The 24182-nt window shown below is 35.8% G+C and overlaps 1 protein-coding gene across 1 annotated transcript in view; it reads right to left on the bottom strand.

Annotated features, from left to right (window-relative positions):
• The window catches only part of LOC106668242 (peroxidasin homolog), a gene marked incomplete at its 5' end in the record, with an annotated part of 35317 nt that extends 21212 nt beyond the window's left edge, over window positions 1–14105 (bottom strand). The window contains one exon of the mRNA XM_024227140.1: window positions 13999–14105. Within this exon, the coding sequence (XP_024082908.1) occupies window positions 13999–14105 (107 nt within the window). The remainder of the gene's footprint in view (window positions 1–13998) is intronic.
• Window positions 14106–24182: the final 10077 nt, after the last annotated feature.

Below are 24182 nucleotides of genomic sequence, written 5' to 3'. Positions count from 1 at the left end.
GAAAGAAAGAATACTAGATACGGTCAACGAACGACACCGACAATTTTAAAATGTAACAAAAACGCCGAAGGGGATCGGCAGATTGCCTGTTACGAGCGGGAACATTTTTTTTTATAAATGCTTTCAGATCCAAATGAAAGAGATCTTGAGATGAAAGGTCCTTTATTCGGATCTGGGAGCCGGTGAATCTGAAAAATGCCTAGGGTCGAATTTGAATAAACTGGTTCATTATGAAAAATCTCATATCCTCGCATCTCATTACTAAACATAGACGGTGTGATATCTATCAATGGAAAATTTACATTTTAAATTGAAGGACTTAAAATTGAGTAAATGGCTTAAGAAAACTCATTATCGGATTTACGTTCACCCACTTCTTTCATTTCCCTTTCACTTATGTACAAAATATTGCCAATAAAATTTAAAAGTGTTTTTATTATATATAATACGTTTTAATACTCCTTGATCCGTATCTAAGTGATTTTACAGCCCCTTTTATCCTTAGAGGGTAAAATCCGATGATGGTGATTAAGATCTGAAAAGGAGCTGAATGAACTGAACGCAATACGGATTTACTTGAACCTTCCACTGGAGTATGAAAGGCTTGTTTAAATTTACTATACATTTTCACACAAATTTATTACCTCAGGCCCTCTATAATATAATTTATTTATTTTAAGCGTTTAATCTTCCAGCTGGTACATTTGGGTAAGATTGAGAACGGCCTTCTTAACTTTAACCTTAAGAGAGAGGCTCGTGGGCGTTGAACCTTGAGACCCAAAAAATTGTGACATTCATTTTTAAACTTATTTCCTTTTTTTTAAATGATCCACGTAAACAATGAAAACAAGAACTTATTTAGGAAGTTTAAGTCATTCCTCATAAGTTTTGAACTAGAATACTGAACGATCCAAACTTCTTGTTCATTCTCCTATTCACAGAGTTAATGAAGTTCATACTATTTTTAACGTCTGAATGAAAAGCAATTAACAAAGGAAACTTTCGTACTTTGTAAAAACTCAACTTCAACGTTTAAGTATATAGCTTTGTTTATACAGATAAAAATCTATTAAGAAATCAACTTCAAAACATTTTATAAACCTTTAAAAAAAAAAAAGGCTGTAACGAAAAGGAAAATCTTCAAAATTATAGAGCAAGAATCTACAGCTATCATGATTTTTTTTTCACATTAAGTTAAACTTTTTCCAGATCTAATGTACTTTTTTGTAATGGAATTAAACTTTTACCAGGTAGAATTGAAATTTTACCTAATCATATTAAGTTTTTGCCATATCGAATTGGGCCTTTCCCAAATTAAATTGATTTTTCAGATTAAAAAACTTTTACATGATCTAATATACTTTTTTCTAATCAAATTTAACTTTAGTCAAAACAAATTAAACTTTTTCTTTATCAAATTAAACTTTGGCCAGGTGAAATTGAGCTTTTTTTCCAAATCAATTAAACTTTTTACGGCTCAATTTGATTTTTCCAGATCAAATTTTAAAAAATTTCCGGATCAAAATGAACATTTTTCAGAACAAATTGATCTTTTTTCCTAATGGAAATATACTTATTGCTAATTGTAATTAATCGTTTTCCTAATCAAATTAAACTTTTTCGTAATCAAGTTAAACATTTTCCAGGTAAAATTAGCTTTTTTCAAATCAATTAACCTCCTTACGACTCAATTTGATTTTTTTAGATCAAATTTACCTTTTTGTAGATTCAATTGAACTTTTTCCTAATCTAACTATACTGATTCCTAATTATAATTCAACGTTTTCTAATCATATTAAAATTTTCCAGATGAAATGAATCTTTTCCAAATCAAATTGAACTCTATCCAGATAAAATGGAACTTTTGCTAAATCAAATTCCAGTTTTTCCTGATCAAATTGAACTGTTCCCAATTCTTGTTAAACTTGAACTCTTTCCAGGTAAAATGGAGCTTTTTTCAAATCAAATTTAAAATTTTTCCAGCTCAAATTGCTTTTTATTCAGATCAAATTAAACTTTTTTCTAATCAAATTGAGCTTTTTCCAACTCAAGTTGATCTTTTGCCAAATCAAATTGAATTCTTTCCATATAAAATGAAACTTTTGCTAAATCAAATTCCAGTTTTTTTTGTTTTGTTTTTTCAAATCAAATTAACGTACTTCCTGATCATATTTAACTTTTTCCAATCTAAGTTGAACTTTTGCCAAATTAAATTGAACTCATTCTAGATAAATTCTAGATAAAAAATTGAACTTTTCTTAAAAGAAATTCCAGTTTTGTCCAGATCAAATTAACGTATTTCCTAATAATATTTAACTTATTCCAATCCAAGTTGTACTTTCGCCAAATCAAATTGAACACTTTCCAAATAAAATTGAACTTTTGCCAAATCATGTATAAGCTTTTTTTTTATAAGTAGCTCAAAGAGAACTTTTTTCTGATCATTTTTAAGTTTTGCCAAATCAAATTCACTTTTAGTAGATAAAATCGAACTTTTTCCAAAAGAAAATTAATTTAAAAAAAAATCGAATTCAACTTTTTCTACAACAAATTGAACTTTGGAAAGATCAGATAGAATTTTTTCCAGACCAAGCTTTTACCTAACTAAATCAACTTTCTGCGAGTTTAATAGAACATGAAGAATATGTGTTTTTTTAATTATGTATTTTAAGGTCATCATCAGAGCAAAACAATGTTAAATAAATTCAGTCAAAACATTGGTAAAGTTATAGCATTAATAAATATTGAATGTATAGAAATTGAAATTGTTTTTTTCATCCTGATCCAGATTATTTAGTACAAGTGAAACTTGAGAATTGAACACTGTAAACCAAATTAAACCTTTCCTCTTTCGAATTGAATTGAACATTTTAACTGGAATAAAAATTATGTATAGATAGCTTTTTTAAACGAATAATCTGTATAACTTTTATAATTCTAAGTCAACCTTTTTCAATAAAATAATTTTTTTTACATACCAAATTTTAATATTTTCAAAGTACTAAACTAATGTCGAGTCTAAAGTTCCATTCGTATTTCTTAATTTTTATATGTTTATTACGATACATATATACCATTTCCGCAATAGGCATTTAATACCTCAGACGCTTTTTAGTCTATTATAGACCATCTTTAGTGACTTTTTTTATATAAAGTGGTTTGACGGTTTTTTACTTTTTATTTTTATAAGTCCAGAAGTGGATGTTGATGACTAAAGGCTTGGTGAGTAGCCTGTCAATAAGTTCTCTCTCTGAAGTTAACGATTTAAAATTATCATCTAGGTTATAGATTAGACGATTAAAAACTATATTAGACTAATTTTAATTTCAGCTAAATTTAAATGTACCTCTTTTCTTATTTTTTGATCTTGAAAAAAAATTGTTTTAAAACCTGTGAAAAGTTTAATGTAAGAATTTTTTAAGGTAATAAGTGTATAAATATTTGGGCTTAGTTGTTAATTTTTTAATTTAACTTTTTGTTTTGTTGGTGAAAAAACTTCTCTCAGATTTGTTCAAGCAATTTTCCAATTAGTTGCAAGAAAAAAGTCCTGAGAAAAGTTCAGGTTAGCATACCAGTATACTGAAAATCTTAAAAATTGTATTTTGCCTGTTTTTATGATTCTGCTTAAAATGTAGAATATGAAATAGAAAAATGTGAGTTAGAAAAATAAAATGGTCAAAACTGATTGCTAAAATGTTCAGTTTTATTTACCAAAAGTTCAACTTGACTCAGAAAAATTTCAATTAGGTAAATTTATTTCAGATCGTACTTCTAAATGGCACAATCCAATTTCATACCTCAGTTCTCAACTGCCGAAACCACAGGGATGTTAAAAGTGGTAAAACAACGAACCGGAATATTCCATTAAATGCCGGTTCACTTTTTACGGGAAAAAGAAGAGGCGGCCTTAGTTACGTGGGAATGAATCCTTGCGGCTTTAATCTCGGCAGAGTGACCCGGATGCGATCTACATCACAAATCAGTTTACTTATAAGAAGACTCGATAAGGGCAAAACATTTTGGTAAAAAATGCTGTAAAATTGTGAAAAACCTTCGGCCAAACATCCAACGACCTCCGGATAAGAAAGTTGTAAAACCTGTTTTAAATGTCCAAATTTTAACATCAATTTTATAAAAATATAATTTATGATAATAGCAAGGAAAATAAAGGCAATTTCAAAATCTCTGCAAAATTGTATTAATTTCAGCTGATTTAATTAAACAATTGTCTATAAGTGTAAGGAGTTATACTCGTGTGAAAAACTTTACCAATAGATTGTACATTCAAAAAGGAACCAAAAAGTCCTAATTAACTATGGTCCTAATCTCAACAGTTTCGGAGTTATTTCACTTTTTCTGATTTTTTACGATTTCACGACCTTGCTTCATATAAACAATGATAACTCCAAAACTAAAAGCTTTTGGACAAATCCTATGAAACCATTGAAAACTACATTAAATTTCCAATAAGATATGATCAATACTAAATTTGTAAACATTGGTGAAATAAGCGTTTTAGTAGCGAGAACTTTCGAAAAATAATTATTTTGTCAAAGTAGAAAAATTTACTATGTGATTCTAAACTACAATTTCCAAACCTAGAATCCAGCAAATTTCAGAAAACGTATTGCCTTTAATATCCTTTTTAATGGTGCAATTGCTTTTTTTAATTACTTTTATCAAAGATGAAGAAATTGATGAAACTAAAAAACCGTGATTGAAGGATTGGTATGGTGGAAAGATTAATAGTAAATAATAAAAAACCTGTGGAAATTTTGAAGGAATTTATTAAACCCAAATTTAAATAACTTTAAAAAAATAAATTCATTCAAAATTTCCATGTTTTTCATTTTTTATTATTATTATTCTTTCCTTGCCAATCCTTCCACCACGGTTTTTCTTTTCCTTCATCAATTTCTTCATCTTTCCAAAACGTAATTAAAAAATCAATTGCACCATTAAAAAGGATATTGAATGGAGTACGTTTTCTGAAATTTGCTGGACACTAGGTTTGGAAATAGTAGTTTAGAAATAGTAGAGAATTCACTAATTTCGTGGTCCCCTGGACCAATTAATATATTACAATTAATTTAGGTTTTTAGTTGAGATAAAAAAGTCAATGGCACGAGCGGGATTCGAACCCACGATCTTCGGCTTGATACGCCGCTGCTCTACCANCGAGGTCACGATAGCTCAAGTGGTAGAGCAGCGGCGTATCAAGCCGAAGATCGTGGGTTCGAATCCCGCTCGTGCCATTGACTTTTTCATTTCAACTAAAAACCTAAATTAATTGTAACAGTATAGAAAATATTTCAAGTTTAAAAAAAAAAATTTTTTTTTCGAAAGTTCTCGCTACTAAACTGCTTATTTCAGGAATGTTTACACTTTTAGTATTGATCACATCTTATTGGAAATTTAACTTCTTTTTCAATGGTATCAACGGATTTGTCCAAAACCTTTTGGTTTTGGAGTTATCATTGTTTATTTGAAGCAAGGTCGTGAAATCTTTAAAAAAAATCACAAAAAGTGGAATAACTCCGAAACTGCTGAGATTCGGCCCATAGTTAATTAGGACTTTTTGGTTCCATTTTGAATTTAAACTCCACGGGCAAAGTTTGCAACACGAGTAGCCGAACACCCTGTATATAAATTAAACGATGAAATGTATATTTATGTCAAACGTGTACGCTATGTAATTTAAGCAAGTAGAAAGTATTTATCATATTATTTATTCGTCCTATTTTGAATCCTTATAGGATGAAATATTTCAATAAAAATGTTCTAACTGATTGAGAAGATATATTAATAATAAATTAATATATTATGTTTTTAGTTGGTCCAATTAACCAAAGTATTTGCTTACAGGACTTACAGAATAACAATGTGGTCGAGTTGAAAGATTATTGACACGAGCGAGACTCGAACCCACGACCTCCGGATCAGAACTTAAGTATGTAGGTTGTGTTGATTAGGTGGAGTCTCGAGAAGTCACGCTAAAGTGGTTGAAGTGCCGGGGACGATCCGAAACTCAGGCATAAACGAAAAGTTTTAACTGTATAAGTTTCCGTTCAAACGTACGCTCTGGCGTTTTTTGAGGTATGGCTAAAACTGACTTTACGAAGGCGAGTTAGCCCCTTTGTAAAATAACTGCATAACACTTCCATATATAGCAAATATCGTTGGCAATGCACTTATAAAGTTGACACTTGGATGCACATAACGCAGGATCGAGCGGAAAATTATGAAACAGCATGTAGAAGATTAATCAAAACAATAAAACAAAAAATAAAAACAAGAGGATGTTGAGAAACATAAGACTTTACCACAGAGTTTACAAATCACTAAGCGATCTAACAACACTACGATTGATCGGTCAACCGAACAAGCACTTGAAGAAAAAATTATGCGGACTTCATCAACCTTAAAGTTCAATACATACCAGCCTACCTTAACGGTCTTGAAATCCCATACGCCATCGAGGCAAAGTAGGTATGGCATTAGATACAAGCTTGCGGTGTAAAACACACGTCGAAAAAAGAGTGAAACTACAGTACGAAAATTCGGAAAATGTACTGGATACTGGATAAAAATCTCCATTGCTCATTGAAAGTAGGCTTTTACTTTATCATAAATGTCCTAAGGCCTATGTGGACTTACGGCATCCAGCTTTCTGGCCGTGCCAGCAAGCCAACCGCCAAAGCATACAAACATTTCAGAATAGGGTAATAAGAAGCATCTACTCTGGTACATCAGAAATTAATATCTCCACCGTGACCTCAAAATGGAAAGAGTAGAAGCTATCTGGTCGCTTTAGACCACCATCAAAACTTACAGGTCAACGTAGAAGCAGTCGTGTTTGACGTTGAATATCTACATAGACTACTCAAACACGCCTAGCCATTTTAAACCCGAAAAAACTATATTACGTTTTTTTTCTATTGGCAGTTGATCTTGCTGGCACACCCCAGGGATGCCATAAGTCCTTATAATCCTGTTGATTAAGTAAAAGCTTCTTTCAACAGGCAATGTAGAATTTCTGCCCGTTGACCTCTGTACATTTCCGAAATTTTATGCTGAGCTTTCGTTCTTAAAGCCAGAAACTCACTTACCCGATGCTACGCCATGCGACGCTACCCGAGTGGGGTGTGCACATCTATCCGACGCAAGCACACGTCGCGTACAGTCCACAGCGTTTATCACAATAATTACTATCACAATCGCAACGCATCTTTTGTTCTTAATGCACTATTTTGAGCAAAACCATGTAATAAATTGTTAGTTAAATTTTATGAGCACAACCATCTAATAAATTGTTTGTTAAACTTAATTGTTTTAAATAAAGTTACTCCTAACCATCATAATTAAACAATGTTTATAAAAACTTATGCATTTTTGATTTCGTTTAATTTGGTTTACATTAAAATAACATGTTGTAATTAATATAACGACAAAATTACATGTACTTAGTTTGAAATAAACTACAAAAAATATGAGTGTCCTGTTCTGTTGCTACCCGACATTAGAAATTGGTATAATTTTACGAGCAAAACTATGAAATAAATTGTTAATTAAATTTTATGAGCAAAACCGTGTAATAAATTGTTCCAATTTTAGTATATGTACCGCCGAAGCGAGTACAATAAATTGTTAGTTAAATCAAAAGTTAAAGTATAGTTAGTTATATCAAAAAATCGTATTCCGGTGTTTTGATTAATTTTCTACCAAACCATTAAAATTAATTTTTTAAATAAAAACTACATAATTAATTTTTAATCACAGTTAATTTGGTTTATATTAAAATAAGTATGTTGTAATTAATGTAACGACAATAATACATGTGAGTGTCCGGTTCTTTTGTCTTCGACTGTACTCGATGCGACCCGACGAAAATCTGGACAGTGGGGATCGCAGAGCGTCGGGTAGGTTAGCGTGGCATAGCATCGGGTAGGTGTGCACGGAGGTAATGCAACCTTATGGAAAATCGGAATTTGGATTTGCGTCGGCTAGCGTCGCATGGCGTAGCATCGGGTAAGTGTGTTTCTGGCTTTAAGCTTAATATTTCAGTGTTACTCTCAGGAAAACCATACCCAAGGCTTGTTCCTTTTGAAATGATAGTCGAAGGTAACGGATGATTTCAAAAGCTTGTAGGATAGAACTATCTTACCTGATTAATTTTTAAAGTGACAAGTGCCAAATTGAATAAATTTTATCGATTTAACTTATTGAGTACGTAAGTTATCATGAACTGTTTTTATAGATAAGCTTTGAACTGTCCGACGAAAACTTAAAAAGTTTAGGGCTTGTCGCCATCCTTGGAGTTTTAAAGGACTGGCGTGTTATATTTGAACTCAATTTCCTTTAACAACACTGAGACCAGAAGTGTACCTTATGTGTACCTTACCACGACCGAACTGGCTTGGAGTGAGTGAGCTATCAAACACAAGAATCTACTTAATCGACAATCTTTCAATTAATTAAGGTTTTTAGTAGAGATAAAAAAGTCAGTGTCACGAGCGGGATTCGAACCCACGACCTTCGACTAGATATTAGGCTAGATTCTCTAATATTGAAAGATATTAATTGGTCAAGCTTAAGTTAAAATGAAGTATACTTCACTAATGCTCTCCGTAGCCATTTCATTTGTCGCCGGGAATCAAATAGATTACACGACATTTGAAAAATGGGGAAAAGGTGGGAAAATTCAAAAGGTGGGGTTGAGATGGGAAGTTAGTGTCCGAGTGGATCGAGGTCACGTTAGCTCAAGTGGTAGAGCAGCGGCGTATCTAGCCGAAAATCGTGGGTTCGAATCCCGCTCGTGACACTGACTTTTTATCTCAACTATAAACCTTAATTAATTGAAATATATTAATTGGTGAAGCGGACCACGAAAACTAGTGAATTTAATCGAAAATGTTGCAAGTCTTGAGTGGGCTTTACAAGGGAAATCTAAAACTTCAGGCAGTGGAAATATAAATTTGTGTTAGCTTACATTGTCATTTTAAAAAAATATACCATTAAATACCAGAAAAACTGGAAAGTCCAATAAAAAAATAAGAAACTAATAAATTAGATGTTATTGTATATTTGATAACATTATCATTTTATCTATTTTTTGTGTTAATACTTTTTGTTTTTAATTTTGTATCTTGATACATTAAATCAATTAAGCACTCGCCAGACGAATTCGATCCACACTCTATTTTCCTATGTTTTCACAAAAGTGTCTATCAACAGTCTATCTGTCTAATAATAAAATACTACTTCTACTCATAAAATGTACAATTTTCTCTAAAGAATAAAAAAAAGACTCTGTTGAAACAAAGAAATAAATACTCGCAGAGTTGTTTTCCAGATACGGTTGCTCGGAGGCAAACGCTGACTGTGCAGTGTTCTTTAAAATCGCTCCCTCGGTTTGCCGCATAAATATGTGAACGTTTACTCACCGGCTTACCATTTTTTTTTTCGTTTAAAAACGGTCAGAAATGTCTCAAGTGATCAAATACTAAGGTACAGTAAGGTACCGATCAATTCCCAGGATATATTTGTCGCTTCGTAATCAACTTAAAATATTTATAGCAATCGATTATCCAATTAATCCCTCAGCGAAGTTGTCTAATTATAATTGGCTTGAAAAAAAAATTAAAGGACGTGAAAGTGCTAGGGGGAGGCCTTACCCATTGTTCCACCGAACAAAAGAAAGTTATCAAAACTGAGAACAAAAACATCTGTCAATAACTGTATCATTGAACAAATCAATAATTAAGCAATTATTTGTACAAATTTATCTTGTTTTGAGCAAATCGTATACTTAATTGTATACAGATCTTCCAAATTTGTCAGTCTAGGGGAGAAAAATCGGCTGGAACTTTCTTTTAATTAGTCTGGAGGGTGAAGATGAGAGGTCACGAGGGCATCGTCGTTTTAGTCGGGTTGGAGTACTATAAGGGTGGAACGTTGAGGAAATAATTTGGGCTTGGTTAGGGTGGAGGGATAGTTTAGAGTAGAAATTGAGTAAGCCCTTGAAGAAATGGAATTTTAAGATATTTATGAATGATGACGTAGAAGGGAGGGGTTGAGTATACTTTGGATTGAAAGAATTGGACATGTTGGATGTTGGATGATTTGGCCGAACCACAAAGTTCGACTCCGTAGGTTTAAATCGGTGTGATGAGTGTTACGTAAGCGGTTAGTATGCTAAGCTTAGATTACAATTAATTAAGGTTTTTAGTTGAGATGAAAAAAAGTTAATGGCACGAGCGGGATTCGAACCCACGATTTTCGGCTAGATACGCCGCTGCTCTACCACTTGAGCTATCGTGGCCTCGATCCACTCGGACATCAACTTCCAATCTCAACCCCACCTTATGAGTTTTCCCTCCTTTTTGCCATTTTTCAAATGTCGTGTAATCGGATTGGATTCTCGACGACAAATGAAATGGCTTCATTTTAATTCATTAAATTCACTAATTTCGTGGTGCGCTTGACCAATTGATACATTACAATTAATTAAGGTTTTTAGGTGAGATGAAAAAAAGTTAATGGCACGAGCGGGAAAAATGGCAAAAAGGAGGGAAAACTCATAAGGTGGGGTTGAGATAGGAAGTTGATGTCCGAGTGGATCGAGGTCACGATAGCTCAAGTGGTAGAGCAGCGGCGTATCCATCCGAAGATCGTGGGTTCGATTCCCGCTCGTGCCATTAACTTTTTTTCATCTCAATTAAAAACCTTAATTAATTGGTCAAGCGGAACACGAAATTAATGAAGTTAAGCTTAGAGTTGCTTTTGGTCCTGGTAGGTGTCAGAGTAGATTGTTAAGTTCCATATAAGTCCGTCATGCAAGTAAAGTCCTAGGTAGCAGACTTGGTTAGATTGTAGTATTACCTCGTTGTTTATGTGCACTTGTGGCAGGTCGGACGTTTGAGCGTAAAGTTTGTGGTTTTGTGTTCAACCGAGTGCAACAGTCGGCAATGACGTTCAGAGTCCTTAGATTGCTGAACGAGGTTAGTGCACCAATCAGAAATCAGGTTACTGATGTTGGAGTGGTTCATTGGCTAGGATAAGATTGGCGTGTCGTCGGCATAGGTTGTCAGTTTTCTTGGAAGTGTAGGTATGTTTAGATGGTGTAGAAGATTGGCCCTAGGATACTTCCTTGTACAACGTCAGCTTAGATTGGCGTCATGAGTGGAAAATCCATGCCCATTCTCACTTTAAACCATCGATCCGAGAGGAATGACTTCAGGATGAGATAGTAGGTGTAAGAAAGGATGTGTTTTAACGTTTAAAAGAGACCTAAATAAATAATATAATAAAGACCGCTTTATGTTTCGAAGGTTTGATTTTACAATAAAAATAACAAATTAAATTTTTTTTAAATCGCCACACTATGGTTACACAATCAAGACGGGATTAAAAAGCAGAAAAGAGGCGTGACTTCTATGTAGAAAAAATATGTAAGCAATATTTTATCCACTCTTAATTAATTAAACGCTAAACTCAGAAGCTTTCGCTCCCATTTGATCAGTTTTAATAACAAGAAAAGTTGTTTTTAACGATCCATAGCTTCCGGAGGAATATTGTTTTTGCGAAAAATAAAATTCAGCCGGATAATGAAAAGAACGGGTTGCTTAGATAATAATCGGATAATAATTCATATTTGTTTCATCTGTTTAATGGCGGAACTTACAAAAATCAATAAAGGACATTCTAAAACAATGGGATTTTGTTTCACGGGAGCTTATCGTCTTTTAAAGTCACATCTGTCCCTCTTTGTAAGCAAACTTTTGATTTAAATACGGCGATCATATCTGTTCTGTCTGCGATATTAATCTGTTTATTGCTGCTTCTTTGGAACATTATAATTCCTTACGGGCTGTGGCATTGTATCCAGGAAACTGTGGGAAAATACCAACGGATGAGAAAAAAGTATCGATATTTTACTTGTATCGGGTTTTCATGAGCGTTAAGAAATTTCTTTCGAAACATTCACTCATGCACTTTAGGTTAAATACATTTGTATATTATATTTTTTTATTGTGGAGTTAGAGTAAGAAGAGAAAGAAGAAATTAATCACGTTTCATAGACAGGCTTTTTGTGACCGTTTTCGGGTTTTCCACCACTACCAGCAGAAACGTACGTTTTGATTGACTCTCACGGTAAATTACACAATAGGAAGGATTCTTCGGCAGTTCAGAGAAACAGTGCTTCAGACTTAAACGCCAGGGCAGGGTCGACCTAGGACAAGAAAGACGATAGATTCATCCGTCCTCGGGCTCTACAAAATCGCAGGATTTCGGGAAATGAGATGCGTTCCCACTGGGGTAGCGTGCGAACCTGGCCGATTAGACCCTATCACACGTTTTAGATTCTCAAGTTAGGAGCGACTCACCTCCGCGCACGGAAAATCTGCTGCTTCCGTGAGGTTCGGTGAAGAAGCCCACATCATCCTGCAGCAAACAGCCGACATGTCGATTTCTCCAGCTTGCCCCTTCCGAGGGGGTGGGTTAACGTTGTGCACCTAACCAGTGACGCGCTGGATTCCCAAAAGACGGTCGAAATGCTTCGGCCCAGTCTCCCACGCACTCCTTAGATAGAGACGACAACTATCTTCCTGTGTGTAGGGGCTAGCGTCGAAACATCCGGATATGCTCCGGCCACGGTTTCGATTTTAGTGGAATCTCTAACCACCCCCTGAGGAGACCATACCAATGGTAAAGCAGCTCTGACGGCCGCCACCGACAAACACCCGCCCCCGTCCACCATTCCTCACGCATTCGTGGAACGCCGGCAGCGTAGTCATAGCTAATCGGGAAATGGGATAAGAAATTTGATAAGACAAGTCCGAAATGTTTCGATTTACTCCAAAACTGTAAGACCTCATCCGGCTCAGGGACCTCTTCTTACCGCAGCTCAGAATTTGCAAGGGAACATGTACATTGGACATTGGAATATTGAGAACGAGTTTTCTTTTTACATGACATAAGAGTTGGCCTCAAATCATCAGATGGGTGTAATTTCATTTGGACCCTTCTGTGACATAGGAACCCACACTATCAATACCTCAGACAGAAGGATAAAAAAAAATTAGGGAATAAACTGCGACAACTAAGGACACTGCAAACTAAACGGACATTTAAAGAAGATCGGTATGACCCAAGATGGCACGTGCAGATTCTGCAAAGAAGCAGAGGAGACACCAACACACCTATTAACAAAATGTGGTGCTATACTTGTTCGCCGGAGGAAATGTACTGTGACGTACAATGTGACGAAGAAATTCAACCACTGGAACCAGGCCTACTAATCAAGTTCCTTGATGAAATAGGACTTACCAGTGTGCTATAGTCACAGAACGGGGGATGCGATAGTGCTTAAAAGGCACAGTATGTTACACCCCGACTAATACTTCTACAATTTTATATGGAGGTGCTGAGAAGAATTGTGGGGTGACATTTCCTCGGACGCCCGGACCGAATAAGTTGTGCGAGAAAGATCTCTAACTTCACGGAGGTACTTACAAACCATAATCGAACAACATGTAGTGCCATTTGCCTCCGCCCACATCGGTGATTCCTGCTAATGCAGGAAAATGCCAGGCCACATTGAGCACGTATTGTGGATGTCTACCTGAATGAGGTTGGAATTGGATGCTTTGTGTGGCCAGCTCGAAGTCCAGAGTTGAACCGAATCGAACACATTTGCGACCAATTTAGGCAACTAGTACGACGGTGAAACCCACGTCCTAACGCCTCAGAAGAGTTGGATAATTGGGAAAGAATTCCTCAGGATTTTATCAGGAATCTTTTACAATGAAAGACGTTAAGGACGTCTATCTTGTATCTAAAGATTACAACTTTAGGCTGTTTGAATGCTTGAATATAAATCGGTAATATAGAATCATAAGACAGCTTTTTAGGCTAAATATTGATAAAAATCTCTTAATTGCAAACAGCTCTGCAAAAAGGAAACTGCTTTTAATAATAGAAAGATGAAATACTCACAGAGTCGTCAGTTGTTTCAGATGACTGAAACTCCCCGGTTCCAAGCTTCGTATTTTGTTGAACCTCAGATCCCTGGAACAAAAGAAAATGTCGATTATTCGCTTGTTTTATTTTTCTTCCTTCCACCATCACAAAACTCGGCCGATCGTGAGGAGGATTTTTCGATCGCGCTTCACGGGCCGTGAACAGGCCGGCATGGCCGGCAGCCACATGCTATCTGGCGACGAAGATATTAAGAGAAGGTTGAGATCCAAGATAGGGGCGACAAACGTGCACCGACTTTATTATCAGATGAGACCGGTCATCTCACATATTAAGGCAGAGACCGTAAATTACGAAATTTGGAAAAACTGACGCGATTTTTTGTTTAAGACCGTCTGTTCAAATTATACAAAAAAGAATAAAATTAGAAATTGGATTTTAATTCAATCATTCCTCTTTCTTTAATCTACAAATTAAGATGGGAATTTCAAAATCCCCAAAAGCTTTGGGATTTCTTTTTAATAAAAAAGGATTTAGAAGAATGCGATGATTTATATTAAACCGGAGGTGTTCTCGGCGTGTCATAAATGTCTTTTAAATACTAATTAATTTTTGCCGTCGGCTTCATTCTCAGCCTTCTTTTTCTCTATTTAACATAAAATCCGGAATTACTTAAATACACGTCCGGACACATCTAGCCTATTAATTAAATCCCGTCCGTGGCGAGGGGTCATTAGTCCCTGTTTAATCCCTAAATTAAAAGGCTTTATTTCTCCTCAGCTTCTGTTCTCAACTTCTTTAGTTGTGTCGAATAATTTAATAGGTAATCACGCCTTTGGATGAAACACACCTAACACATTGTTTACTTCATGATTTCTAAAACGGAAACAATGCAACTGAAAATTTGTGTGCAGTGTTTGGTATGCGGTGAATGTTGCTAAAATGGCAAGGTGGTTTGACCGATTTGTAGAGAGAATTTTTGTTCCTTGAAGACGATGCTCGCAGTGAACGTCCTGCTGAGGTTGACGATGACATATTGAGGCATATGCTTGAAGAATTGTTGTCTACAACTCTGAAACCTTGCTGGACAGTTGAAAGATTTTACATGTATTAAACATTTTAAAAGGAGTGTTTCCAGGATTGGACACCACATACAGACTGATGGACCCTATGGTCGGTACGGGTTTCTAAAGAAGGTTTTTGAAGTATTGTGGAGGTCCAGGGATTCTTATACTTGGTTTGGTCCTTGTTCGAAAGGTTTGCGATGGAGTGATGTACAGAGATAAAGGATTCCTTGTTGTGCCAAAAGAGTCGGATTATTGGATTGGTCAAGTGATTTTTATACTTGGTTTGGTCCTTGGTCGAAAGATTTGCGATGGCGTGGTGTAAAGAGATTAAGGATTCCTTGTTGTGTCAAAAGTGTTGGATTGATCCAGGGAATTTTGTACTTGGTTTGGTTCTTGGTTGAAAAGTTTGCGATGGAGTGGTTTACAGAGATAAAGGATTCCTTGTTGTGCCAAAAGTGTTGGATTGGTCCAAGAATTTTTATACTTGGTTTGGTCCTTGGTCGAAAAGTTTGCGATGGAGTGGTTTACAGAGATAAAGGATTCCTTGTTGTGCCAAAAGTGTTGGATTGGTCCAGGGATTTTTATACTTGGTTTGGTTCTTGGTCGAAAGATTTGCGATGGAGTGGTGTACAGAGATTAAGGATTTCTTGTTGTGCCAAAAGTGTTCGATTGATCCAGTGATTTTTATACTTGGTTTGGTCCTTAGTGGAAAGGTTTACGATGGAGTGGTGTAAAGAGATTAAGGATTCCTTATTGTGCCAAAAAAGTCGGATTTTTGGTCCAGGGATTTTTATACTTGGTTTGGTCCTTGGTCGAAAAGTTTGCGACGGAGTGATGTACAAAGATTAACGATTCCTTTTTGTGTCAAAAGTATTGTATTGATCCAGGGAATTTTGTACTTGGTTTGGTCCTTGGTTGAAAAGTTTGCGGTGGAGTGATGTACAGAGATTAAGCATTCCTTGTTGTGCCAAAAGTGTTGGATTGTTGGGTTGCCTATATGTTGGATTTTTCATTACCTCTGACCCACGATCCAATAAGTAAAAAAAATTGTTTTAAGAGTATTAACTTTATTTAGTTTTTAATTAAATTAACAATTAGCAGACCCCAGACTAATGTCAAGTGTGCTATTAGGCGCTAGACAGGTTTTGCGTCACAAAACTTTTAAACTTTAACATTTATTGCATGAATACCCCTGTTAATTAGTACAAAATAATATTAAACTTCTTACAATTTGGTAAAATTATGCACAGCAGTTTGTATTATTTGTGATTAAGTTAAATATATCCCTTCTTATTTAATATTACATGCAAGAGCCAATTTGTCGTGGATGCTGCCTAGTTAATACTGTCTAATCAATCAATCAAATCAAATATTTACTTGTTCCTAATAGTGTTGAAATAACGTTGTCGAAACTGGGGTGGAAAATTTTGGCCTGTCGTGTTCTAATTGCTGATGGATGGGTCGTCATATTCAAATGAGATTAGTAATGTTAAACACAAAAACACATATATTTAAATTATCGATGGATATCTTTTATTTAAATAGAACAGAGAGGGAAAAAATACATCAGAATGGTACAGAAGGCACGTTGAAATGGGAAACAAAACTCCAAAAGACGAGCATAAATGACTCCATAACTTTCTAGACTATAATGAGACATTGAACCAACGAACACGACAAATAATTCCAATGTAAAAGTTTTCCAGTTCTGCTTTTCACCCATGTGATTTTGCGCAAAAAATTGATGATTACTAAGAAGAATATTATTTGTATAGCATTATTTTTTCTTCAGTATGTATAGAACATATAGAAAACAAGCCTGAATATGATTTATTAACATTAAACAATATATAATACAAGTATAATCTATAAATTAGGCCTCTTCGGAAAAACCTGGATTATTTCGCTTCGTTCTGATATCGATCCAGTTTCTCTTTTGTCCTGTAAATTAGATTGAGCATTATGCTCATTTAATTTAGTCTTCCCACTTACAAGGGCCGAATGATCTTGATCTGCTTGGCTCGGAGTCAGTCTCGTATGCGACCTTTGGGCGACGCCCAAGTCAATGCTCCGAAATGAATGAAAGGTATTTTTCGAACTGGGTGCACATTTTTGTGTGCTGACACAGTTCAAGTAAGTCTGACTTGCTTCGTTGAATATGTACTGTTATTGTTGTTGTAATTAGTTTACACGCAATTTTATGAGCAAATATTGTTGATAAATGAGGAAAGAAAAGAGTATTTTTTCGGTTTTGGTTGTGGATAATCAACAGTTCAATCAGACTACACAGACCCAAACTGACTTTTATCATGTATTTTTTCTCTCTTAGTATTCGCCTACTAATTATATATTCACTACTACACAGGCCCAAACTGTCTTTTATCATATACTTTTTTCCTCTTAGTATTCACCTACTAATTCTATATTCACTACTACACAGACACAAACTGATTTTTTTCTCTTAGTATTCACCTACTAATTCTATATTCACTATTACATAGACCCAAACTGACTTTTTTTCTCTTATTATTCACCTACTAATTCTATATTAACTACTACACAGACCCAAACTGATTTTTTTTCTCTTAGTATTCACCTACTAATTCTACATTCACGACTACATAGACCCAAACTGACTTTTTTCCTCTTAGTATTCACCTACTAATTCTATCGGGTTGTCCGGAAAATAATGCAGGATTTTAAGTTTTCATTAAAAAAAATCTATATAAAATATTCTGTTTACGTTTACAGGATTACTCATTTGTATGAATGTCAACACTTATNCCTACCAATTCTATATTCACTACTACACAGACCCAAACTGATTTTTTTTCTCTTAGTATTCACCTACTAATTCTTTATTCACGACTACATAGACCCATATTGACTTTTTTCTCTTAGTATTCACCTACTAATTCTATATTAACTATTACACAGACCCCAACTGACTTTTACCATGTACTTTTGTTCTCTTTGTAATCACCTACTAATTCTATATTCTCTAACTAATATAATATAAATATGTCACATATGCTGAAGCACGGTTGAAATCTAGGGCAACATAAACAGTCTACTTATGTTTTATACCAACCAGTTTTAATTTTCTTAGATTTTCACAAGGTTTGTGGAGTCACGAACCTGTAGTTTTTGGTATTATTGAAGACTGTGACACTGAAGAAGACGAAAGACCTAAAGTTGTCTGACAGAATAAAACAGCGAAGATGGCAGACCATCATGACCGAGCGATTGTTTAAATATTGCCTAAAATAAACTAATTTTAGATGGATAACAATGATCGTGTTAAAAAATCGTTAAGTATACGGGGTTTTGGGTTTAATGATGACTTCACCCATTTCAACTGTTGGCATTCTGATCGTTCTGGCTCGTTTATTCTCGCTGTTTTGACCGGCCAATCTGATTCAGCCTGCACGTGCATAATAGAAGGCACAGAAGAGTCAATCCGTACAGTAAATTTTCAAATGACAGTTTTATTTATAATTCATGTCAATTTATAAATAGAGTACTGCAGGCTAAAACAGCGGGGACAGACAGGCCAAAATGATAGGAATTGACTCCGCAGTTCAAATTTACAGTATGTGTCATAAGAATTGCAACATTTTATAAACGCTATTTTTATGTATCCAATGTATGCTAAGAATGTGTTAAACACAACAACCCTTATGATACCGTAGCACGGAGGTTTGGGTATAGCTTAACTGGAATCCATCAATTTTGTATGGTTCCTCTTCGGACATGTAGATTGTTCGTTTCGGATTATTTTTGGTCCTAATTCATCTTGTTGGTTTTGTCTGCCAGTTATCAGTAGTGAGTTAGTGATGATGATGATGAGAAGCCGAAACGCATCTGATAGACCAAAACGATCGAAAACAACCTAACTATAAGTTGACCAAATTGATCTGTCTTCAGTAAGCCAAGAAATAGAGGAAATTAAGAGAAAAAACATGATTCCAATGTTTTTGTGGTCTTTTCTGTTCACTGATCTTAACAAAATGTTATACTAGAGGTTTTTGTTGGCAAACTTGAAAAGTTGTGAAATTTCCTCTTAGGGTCTGCGATGTAATAAACCTGCGGTAGGTTGTGAATAGTTGGATTGGCTGTACTTGCTGTTTCGGTACTAAAGCACCACTGAAGATAGCGAGAAGCCGCTTGACAAACCAAAACTGCGAACATAGGCAGACCAAAAAGATCAAAATAACCAACCTACAAGTTCATCAAATGCATCTGTTTTGAGGAAGGCAAGAAAGAGAAAAATTAAGCGGCACATCATGTTTCCTATGTTTTTTAGTGTTTTCTGTTCTCGGATCTTAACAAATAATTTCTAAGTTAAAGTCTGTACCACATTTCACACCACTGTACCACATGTCTGATCATATCATGAGTCTATGTTTTGGTCTTTTCTGCTCACTGATCTTAATAACCTGTTATACTCGATGTTTTTGTACTTCAGTGTACAAACTTGAAAAGTTTCTTTACGCTTTGGTGTCTGCGCTTACTGTTTTGCATTCATGCACCACTGAAGACAACGAAAAGCCAAAACACATCTGACAGACCAAAACAATGTAAATAGTTGGCAACAGTGGAAATTAAGTGTCACATCATTAAATCCAATGATTCTCTATTCCCTTCTGCTCATCGATCTTAATAAAATGTTATGCTCAGTGCAGAAACATGAAAAGTTTCCTTACGCTTTGGCCTGTCTGTACTTATTGTTTTGATACTAATGCACCACTGAAGATAACGAGGAGTTAAAGCACATTTGGCAGACCAAGACATCGTAGATAGTTGGAAAAAGTGGAAATTAAGTGTTAAGCGCATTCGAAGCTTTCTGTTACCATTGCATACTCTATGAAAGCAGTGCGATTACCAAGGTTCGCGTGATGGTGATGTGATTTTGTCGTTTCCGAACATTTGGGTCTTTCTCTGCTCGCTGCTTTGGCACTAACTAACGCTAAAGATTGCGAGAAGCCGAAACGTGCCTGACAACCAAAACAGAGAAGATACGAAGCCCAATATGATCGTAAACGACCAACAACCCAAGAAAAAAAAATCGCGAAGAGAAAAACCTTCATCCTCCATCGAGTTAAACATCAGGTAAAAAAATGCAATCATGCAATAAAATTACTCGACATTTCATTGCAATGTGCCAATCATTAGCTTTCATTGATTATCCAAGATAGATAGACATAGGTATTCAGAAAGAATAACCCGATTCAGCGTTTTAGAACTATATCATTTTTCAAAACGGTTTTTCGACCGTTGAGGTGTAATCAACGGGTTAACTGTTTTGTTCAAAAAATCAATGAGTCACGAATACGGAAATTAACTGATGAAAATGATAGTTTTATCCTTGAATCTAAGTCCTTGGAAGCGTCTCCTATAATTTCCAATCTCTCAATTTATTGCAGATAAGATTTATATTGATCCAGATCTTCACCGGGCTGAGAAAAAATTAGGTTGGTCGTGATGGCGCCGAATCATGATCCAACAGCTTTGTAATTAACAAAAATATACACTTCATAACGGAACAGAAATTTATTCAATTAACCGTTTTTGTTTTTTTATTAAATTTCTTTAAAAAAAAGGTTTAAAATATTTATTTATTGGCGAGCTATTTTTCTCACCTCTGAACACCTCTCGTGAAGAATTTATAATCGAATCAACAACAATGATTTATTTGATTTCATTATTATTTAAATAATTTAAAGTATAAAAAATATAATCAAACTTCACCGTTGTAAAAAAATTACAGCATGTCGCATTTGCCATCGTGTCTGTTTCATTTATCGTACGATCCAGATCAATTAAACCTTAATACTATTACCGACGGTAATCTTGTTTCCTACGTGAGATATTAAACGAAAGTAACTTCAGGTTATTACATTTTATAATAAAAGTACTCCAAGGGGGGAAATTAATTAGAAAAGGTTAATAACAATAGCATGCCTTAATTGAGGCAGTCAGGAGATGGAATTTACTTTAACTTGAAATTCTTCAATAACGTCTGTTTTAAACATTCAAATTAAAACATTTAAACCTTCAACTGATTAAATTTAACGAATCTTCAACCGATAGATTTTGCCTTTAATTGAATTGAGCAGTTAACAAGTATAGTTTCTCGAAGAGTGATGCTTAAATCGCGAAAGTTTCAATTTTACCTTAATCATGGACAATCCAAAACTTACACTGTTTAAATTATTATAATCGAAATTTTTTAAAGAAATACTTTTACGATAAGAAAAGGCGGCCATGTTAAGCACACTAGGCCATCGTCGTAGATGGCGACGTGGAAGGTACTCGGATCGGAGGTGGTGGAGAGGGCTTGAAAAGAAGAGTTAGGATGGATTGAAAGGAACGTACTCGTATTAGAATGAGGGAACACGTCAAATCTATAACGAAGGAAATGGTATTGTCATTGTGGATAGTGACACTAGAGACGAAGTTAAGAGCTTTGAGAATTCTTCCATTTCAAACTTAGATGGCTAGGTGGTACTACACAGCTTCATTCCATTCAACTTGTCCTACATAATGTTTTGTCCATTGTTAGTTTAGTCTGCACAGGTATGCCTGATTTTGGTTCTTCATAGTTGTCAAATTTTTCGATTGAGTTTTGTGTGAAGATTCCGCGTCAGTACGGTTAGGATGAATCGAAAGATCGTCGTTGAGTTATGTAAAGTGAACCTGGAGTCATAGCAGGGATATAGATAGGGCTAGGGATGAAAGAGGTGGCTACAAGGCCTTCTGCAGTAGTTTTATTGTATTCTTCTAATTTTATAAATCACTGGCTAGCAGGTGGTTAAAAAACCTCCATAGCCTTGCCAGCGGCTCCTTTGTCTCCTTGGATGCGGTTTTTCCTCTCCTAGTTGCAAGAATCTTCACCAGCATAGTCCATGACAGAAACATAAAACGTATTCTTCGGTCCCTTCTTCATCCTGGCAGTATTTGTACAGTGTTTCTTCTGTCAATACCCCAACCGGTGCATGTGCCTTCTTAGAGGGACGTGCCCTTACAGTTGTCCGATCGGAAGCGGATGACCCTTCTATGAATCTCTTCGTGTCCTCATGCCTGGGGTATTATTCCATCAGGTTTTGGACTAATTAAGGATCTATTTTTGGATGCATCCTTTTTTGTGGTAAAGTACTAGGCCACGGTGTCATAAAAGGAGCTTGGAGAATTTATCTGAAGACTTTTGATTGGTAGGATTAGATGAGTTGGGTATTGAATGGCTTTACGGAACCACAGTCCCATTCCGTCCAGTGTTCGCAGTAATGTCTTAGTACAGTCAAAACATAGTTCCTACTCTAAACGTACACGGGTTGTCTAAGTCTTATGGTAAGTTGTTCTTTTAGTCTGTGCTAAGTAAGTAAAGTTAAGGTTAGTACCTGACTTGAGTCGAAGTCGTTCTTTGCTGTTGATGAACTGTGGATAAGACGTACAGTTTTCCTCCACGTTTGTCACAAGTCTTTGATATGCTGTTTTGTAAGGTGTTATTTGATGTTTAAGGACGCTTGAATACAAGATGTATTTTAAGTTCTCTCTTCTATGTTTAGTGTGCTGGTTACACGTCAGCCTCTTGTTAAAGTATAGAACTGAAATATAGAATAAAGATCAAAGGATGTCTAGTTCTTCTTTGGCAAAGCCTTCTTGTTACCGGCGGTCTTGGAGGGTTTCTAGGCCGGGGATTTCTTAGGCATAGCTGGGCTAGTTTTATGCTTCTTCGGATTGGGCTTGGGCTTAGCCGGGGACTTTGCCGTGGTGGCTTTAGCTTTCTTGGCAATGGGCTTTCTCTTGGGTGTAGTCGCAGTCTTCTTTCCGCGGTCTCCTTTTTGAGAGGAACGGATTTTTTGTTGGTCTTCTTGCCGCAGGTTTCTTCATCGCTTAATTAGCTTTCCAAGCTTGTCCTTGCTTGGAAACTTAAACGGAGCCGTTGGCACCGGTGCCCTTTGTCGGGACAAGGTGTCCCGAAGCGCAGCGCTCTTCAGGTATTTACTGATGAAGACAACTTTCGACGATGAATTTGGCGATGATGTACTTCTTGATGGTCTGAAGGGAAGAACCTCCTCGCTCATGCAAGTTTTTAAAGTTAAAAACATTTTAACACATTTTAAACATGACACACACACATTTTAAAGTTAAGTTAAAAACATGACGATCTGCATAAATTGTCAGTTGCTCTAGTAATTGCCGTAGAAGCTGCGGTTGCTGGTTTGTGTAGAGGTAACAAACTCAACCCCAGAGTACAGTTGCCCCATCTTTCTTCTGTTTCTAAGCATCAAAAAACTCTTCTGATTTTTGTGATTCGGAAAAGAAGCATTCCAAATTATTGGTTCAGCTTGATCGAAGAACTCCAAGACTTATGTTGGGCCAATCCATTCTGAATCAACAGAAAAAGCGCTATGTTGTTCTTTCATTAGTACATCTATACAAGTAAGTTGGCAGTTGCAGTTTTGAGAGTTCTCACACTCAAGAAAATTAATAGAGTAGCTTGCGAGAAACTCTAGAGAGCAGAGACAGCATAATACAGCTCTCAAATGGACCTGATTCTCATGCAATTTACTATCATGAGGTCCTGCACCTTAAGGAGGAAAACCTGATGAACCACTAACGTCCTGACCTGGTCTGTTGCCCCAGGCCTACTGGACAGTGGGAAAATCGTCTTCGTGGCAGCCACAACTTCCCTTCCAGGTCACCAGCCTTGGTCCAGGATGGTCTCCGCTGCTCAAGAAGAGGAAAATTTAGCAAAACGCTGACAGACTTTCTCCAGTCCTGCCGGACTCGACGTTCCATTGTTGCCCTCTTATCTCGCTCCACTCTGGCAGCAGCTCACACCTCTCCTTAATTTCTCCTACTTATTTTTCTTTCTTACAGCTAAATTGTAAAACCAACCCTCGTCTTACATTTAACCAACTTTGTTCCTACGATGCCTTTCATTACTTGGCTTTCCTCTCTGCAAACACGATACCTCTCAATGCTGAAGGGGGGGACTTAAAAACATTTATTTTAACAAAAAACTAAATTATGACATTCAATTTTTGTTGAAGTCTGCAAGGTTAATTTCCTGATCATTTTAATCTTCCTATCTTCACAATGGACCAGCGGTTCATTACGTTGCAGATC

This window comes from Cimex lectularius, unplaced genomic scaffold, assembly GCF_000648675.2.
Source record: "Cimex lectularius strain Harlan isolate CLEC.00 unplaced genomic scaffold, Clec_2.1 scaffold158, whole genome shotgun sequence".
Lineage (NCBI taxonomy): Eukaryota > Metazoa > Arthropoda > Insecta > Hemiptera > Cimicidae > Cimex > Cimex lectularius.
This window is presented reverse-complemented; position numbering and strand designations above follow the sequence as displayed.